Source organism: Haemaphysalis longicornis, unplaced genomic scaffold (assembly GCF_048455015.1).
Source record: "Haemaphysalis longicornis isolate Haplotype H1 unplaced genomic scaffold, Haemaphysalis longicornis Haplotype H1 scaffold_7, whole genome shotgun sequence".
Taxonomy (NCBI): Eukaryota; Metazoa; Arthropoda; class Arachnida; order Ixodida; family Ixodidae; genus Haemaphysalis; species Haemaphysalis longicornis.
In genome coordinates this window covers 92,648,176-92,654,175 of record NW_027526422.1, presented here as the reverse complement: position 1 = coordinate 92,654,175, position 6,000 = coordinate 92,648,176, and the positions used below count along the sequence as shown (strand labels likewise).

General features: G+C 46.4%; 1 protein-coding gene across 1 annotated transcript; it reads left to right on the top strand.

The window, feature by feature from the left end:
• The first annotated feature begins 777 nt into the window (after nucleotides 1–777).
• On the top strand, nucleotides 778–2,654 carry LOC144144596 (uncharacterized). The gene has a single exon (XM_077676102.1). The coding sequence runs from the start codon at nucleotides 1,048–1,050 to the stop codon at nucleotides 2,497–2,499; it is 1,452 nt and encodes a 483-aa protein (XP_077532228.1). The 5' UTR covers nucleotides 778–1,047; the 3' UTR covers nucleotides 2,500–2,654.
• Nucleotides 2,655–6,000: the final 3,346 nt, after the last annotated feature.

The window sequence follows — 6,000 nt, the reverse complement described above, 5'->3', positions numbered from 1 at the left end:
CAACCCCAGTTTGGGGTGGTGGCAGGGGTCAACACGAGCGCAGTGCGATGCCCGCACGTCACCCTGGGGGCTCGTCCGCAGTGACCAACGAGGCCCCGGCACCAGACAAGTATGCCCTTTGATGCATCGACCGATCACCCGACCCGATCAGGCATAGTGTAGCCAGCCGGTGGGTATTTGAGTGTAACAGAAATTATAACCGTTCCACAAAGCGCTTTGGCTTGTGCTTGACGATTGCTGAAGCGGACAGGGAGCGTACCACAAATATATAAATTATGTTAGTTTATTTGAAACCGGTTTTATCCACTATACATTTTTCCTTTAGTACGCGTTACGTTCCAGCGGGAAGCGTTAAAAAAGGAGTGTCCCGGTATTTTAGTACAATGACTTTTTGAGACGACGATGACAGGAGACGCCGACAGCCCGACGCTCTCAGGAGCTTCTCCCCTAAAAACGGTTTTGGATCCGCCTCGGTCATACAAGAACGTGAAATATTTACGTGCAATTCTCCCACCCGCTTGTTTAGTTCAACTCGAACTGCCAATGCAAGAAGATCGTTCTTGGTTCATTTCCTCTCCTAAACGCGTCAATATCATCCTACGGCATCAAAAGTGAACCTAATGTTAACGGTACATTTAACAGAAGCCCACCTGTTGCAACAGGAAAGCTGCAGTTGCTGAGTGCATACAAAGTATCAGCAGATGTTTACCCACGCACTCCGATAATATGTTTGGTCGCCGCAGAGTACAATGGCAAATAATAAGTCGTTCGTGTGAGCGATTGACCTGAAAGCACCTGACATTTAGTACCCAATTACATCTGATGCAGCCTTCTCCGAGAAGTCACATCGCGGCAGGTGGAGAACTGACTCTCACTTTTTCATGCGAATAGCTACCGATGCTTCCCGTGACAAGTTCCTCCCTCCCGACGATTGTATCCAGGTAATTAGATGAAGTATTCGTGACGTAAGCTGCTCATCTTCGTCCTACAACAGGTGGGTCCGCCCAGGGGTGTACTTTTGTCTTCGCGACCACTCCTTACTCCATAATGCATGATTACATAAGCGCGTATGCAGTTTCGCAACAGCTGAGGGATGTTATGGCTCGGCTGCGTTTATCAGTGGCCAGAAGGATAGCGGAAGCCAGCCGTACAGTCCTCACGACGGCGCGTGTTTTTCGATGCGATGTGTTCCTTCTGGCCGTAACTGTCACCGGCCTCCTCCTTCTCCCCGTCACGTTTCGCAGTGACATTTTCGGGTTCTGGCATCGAGCAATCATGGAGAAAACTTCAGAGAATGCAAGCCTTGCCATCCCAAGCTCGCTGGAGTCAAGTTCTCCCAAGCCCAGTTCCTCAAAGATCTTCTCCACCGACTACAGTAGCGTTGGCCTGAGTATCGGTGAAGGAAGTAACACCAAGGAAAGTGTGTTCCCGTCAAGTGCCGGTAACCTACGCTCTAAAAACGAGCAACATTTACAGATGACCCCTTACAAGATGGATACCGCAAAGCAAGGTGGTGTACAACGTTATTCCACAGCGTCAATTCACATTAAGCCTACTTCTGCAGATTTAGCTTATGAGAAGCCAGCACATCTCAACTTAACTTCTAACATGTCAACAACTGTCGCTCCTGCAGCCATCTCCACGAATCCGACTGCCAGCAGCACGACCATGAAAGCACATGGTTGGAAAGTCAAACGCTCCTGCTCTTCCAGGCTTCGAGTGCTGTATTACGTTCACACCGCGCCTGACCACGTGGATCGTCGTGATTTGCTTCGCAGCACCATAGGCAAAGAAGAGGTTGCAGCGTTCGTTAACTCATCCTTGGTGTTCTTCGTGGGAACAACACCTGATCAAAAACTGCGCGAGAAAGTGCACGAAGAAGCCGAGAGATATGGTGATTTAGTGGAGCTGGATTTCATCGACACCTACCGAAATCTAACGCACAAGTTCATCGGGGCGACGAAGTGGCTCACGGCCAATGACTGCCTGAACTCTTCGGAACGTGTGGTGGTGAAACTTGACGACGACGTTATGGTTAATGTGTTTTTGCTAACTTCCTACGTCGAATATATGCTAGCTCTCGACCCCTTGGTGTCACCGAGTATCCACTGCTACACTTTGTGGCGTGAAGGACCCATACGCAAGAAGAATTCCAAATGGTTTGTTTCCAGGCAGGAGTACAGGTCTTTCAGGTACCCCCCTTACTGCGTAGGTGCGGCGTTTATGATGCATGCGCCGGTTTTAGCTTTGCTCGGGCGGGCAGCCCACAACGTGCCCTTCTTCTGGGTGGACGATGTGTACGCGACGGGAATGGTTGCACGATCCGCTAAAGTTGATTTCAATAACATACAGCGCCATTACTACTTGGCACCTACAGAGAATACGGTAACCATTGGTAAAAATACGCTTTTCCTTCATATGGGCCAGCAACCGGTTCTTTTTAAGAGAGCGGACAAACTTTGGGAGAGCATGATGATGCATAATCAGATGCTGCAATAAAGGAAGCTCGTGCCATTTAGTCACCATTTTGCGGATGGACAATTCGCATACTGGCTTAGTTCATAAAAATAAAATCTTGTTATTCTGTTTTTGCGTGTGCTTTTCAGGCCAAAATATCTGCTTGTGCGCCTTGTGCGTGCAGTTTGAACTTTATAATAGAAGAGCACGACTTACATGTTTTCATTAAAATTGTTATGGATGCAGTTTCGACCTTTTCGTCAGGCATATTATCGCCGCCTCGACAACGCTGCCGTTCGATCATCACGGCTGAAACTTCATGCTTTCAAAACATGTGTATGCCATGCCTGCAGGCACTTTTCTTGTAAGGCAGAGCTTTGCTGGGTCAGTGTGGGTGAGAGATTAAGCCTCCGACTTATTCGCCATTGGAACACAGTATTTACAGTACGAAAAAAGAAGTTACAGACACAGCAAGAGGTCACGGACAGATTCTATTTCCTCGTGTGTAAAATTCACCGCTACATAGGAACTCAATCATTAATAGCAACATACGCTTTTATTTTGCTAGATAACTGTACGGATCATCTGTAGCGTTAGCTTTTAGCGCACTGAAAATTAAAGCACAAATCTATTGCGAAGTTATAATTCTAAGCACAAACTTCTGCACACTTCTTCAGTTTTTTGTGGTCTGACGAGTGTAGTCAGATCGTATACTGCTCATGTGCACGATTTGTTCCCAGTCTTCATTCTTCCAGCGGGCTGGCTTCCTTCGGACCTAGTTAACTTCTGTTGTGTTGTGTTGTGTTGTGTTGTATAGCGTTGTTGTATGCATGCATATGTGCCTGCGTGCAACGTCACTCATTACAAAAAAGGCAGGAGGGCTTGTTACAGAAGCCTGAGTTCCCTTCAAGTCATTCTTAGAAAGCATGTATCGCGCATTCTGAGGTATGAATGGTGTTGCGGCTAAAGAAGGCCTAATATTTAAGAGCTGAAACCAATAATTCAGTACACAAAATACACAAAACCCAACTTTCTAGCACTCTTTCCGTTTGCCTCAGACGCAACAGTACCGATCAAAGTCATGGTTGCCCGCTTGGAGCGGCACTATCTACGCGCCTCTCGTATGTTGTACACGAGCCGACACTGACACATCCAGTTCTCTATCGCGACTGCCATGTGATGCTATGCTATCAGGAGGAGCTTGTGTTGTTATTTGTGACTGGCTCGGTGTTGATGGTCGGGGCATGCTGGCGATTGGCCGTTTTATGCAGCCTGTGAGCTCTTATTCCGCATTATCAAGTATCCTATTGCATGTGTTTGGTGTTACACGCTGGCAGAACTCCACCAAATTTCTGGTACATCTCGTACCTTTGCGATTCAACCACGATTCCCATCGCACCCTGCTTTCATCCTTCTACGCCAGCGTCGCCAGCAAAAAGCGTGCGGTGATTCGACTTCCTATATGCTGAATTGACTTAGAAGAATAAGGGAGCTTTTTATGTCGTGGTACGTTGCATGTTCTGAAGGCAATACTTGGGCACTTGTTGCGATGAAATTTAGTGAGCGTTCGCAGGTCATCTTTGTGTTCTTTATTCAACTTTTTTTTCCAAAAACGGGATTACATTTTGTTATGGAACACATCATCCGTCATTGAAAACAGTTTGCGTACCGACGAGTCGTCGCAATTCGTGCGCTCAGTTGAAACTAAGCCACGACACGTTTGTGAATGGAAGAATGTGCCTTTATTAAGCTTGTTAGTTCGTACACTGTATCAAACTCCAAGTCCTGGTCGCTCCACACGCGACGCTTCCCTGACTGGTACGCTAGTAGGAAAATCTAAAACCAATTGAAGGCGGGAGAAGAGTCAGCGAAGTTAATATACGTACTAAGAAAATAACATAACATAACTAAGAAAATAAAATCAACGGAAACTACTACCGTACAACGTAAAACTAGGGTGCAGGAAGCACTTTATTGCTACAGGTTAAGCACAGCGGTCAGCAGCGCGACCACACATCTGCGAACGCTTTTCGTTCCAACAAATGCAATTGCTAGACGTGAGATATTGTAGAAATTTGGGGGACGCTAACTGCATGACTGCTATAACACATATAGTCATCTAAGCTGCTTAAAATGCTACAAATAAATAAAAGTTGAAACTGGTTATACATTATACACCTTATATTTCCATCTCTGGCAGCACCGGCCACTGGCCGAGTGGTCTGGAGCGCTAGGTATGTTACTATGCAAGCCGCAAGTTCGAAACCCCGCTCATTGCTCCATGAGCGAGTACGCAGAACGCTCGCAGACTGACACTGATGCGCTAGCGATTTCTCCTTGGCGTGCTGTTGCCATAAGCACCGACTGCTTGCGGGAAGTGGGCACAGGCCAGAATCAGCAGACCGAACACGCTTTTTACAATACAGGCATGAGTGAGGGAAGCTCCAGAAATGAAGGAAAAGCGCATGGCATCTGAGCCTCTACGGTGACACGGAGGGAGTTCATTTACTGCGTGCGCCTCCGCTCATGGTTGCTACGATTCCAAGCCGTCCTGGGAGGTTTATCTTAGGCATTGTACACCCGACAACATGACAGAGGCATCGTGTGGCGATTATTGAGATATCGAGAATGCCAATCCAACGATAGCATCGGATGTCAAGCATGTTGTTTATAAGACCCAAAACCGAAACTTGTTTGAATGCTAATCTTGGACGTCATCCAATCACCGTGCACCTCCTCCCAACGTCAAAGCCTTTAGTTGGTGCGGCCGCCAAAAACCGCGCATGGTAGTTTTTCTTTTTTCGGGCTTTATAAAATAATTTCCGACTTGTCGACCGGATAAAGGATGAAAAGGGTGTTAATTTGAGACAGTCTACGCAGTGCAAGAAAAACGGAATCTTGACAAATTCATTTCAGTGTACCTTTATTGCCCCTGGCGGGGGCGGAAAATATCTCCCTTGTTTAGAACCTTGCTCTTAGCACCCGACAATCGAATGCAAGTCTCGGCAATCAATAATGAAAGATTACGAATAGCCTAGCTTATACGCACGGAGCAACAAGATTTTTTTTTATTTCCGAGTTGCCTCACCTCCTTAAAACCCAACAAGAACGTCCACTCTCCAGAATTCAGTCGCAAAAAATTTTTGTTGTTGGGTTTAAAACTGTAAAGCAGTACATCCACCAAAAACATTTTTCCGATACGAAGTTTGCCAGGGTGAGAAGTCATTCTAAAAGTCGTTGTTTGGCACCGTACGCCTTCTGTGTTGTAGTATAGTTCTTAGATTGAAGAGAACCATGTCGTGACCAGCGCAGTAAAAGTGCTCTCACAACGTCCTCAGCAAGGATGGCTACCTTGCTGTTAGTGTAACACCTCAAAAAAGAAAACTTTAGTCCGGCGTTATTAATCTGATGATGAAGACGATGGTTGAAGTTTGTGGCGCAAGGCCAACGAGGGCAAAGAGGACCAAAAACACTTGCTAAAAGACACAAGGAAGGAGAGAGATAGCAAAATCGGTAATCAAGATAAACATCGAAATAAACTAA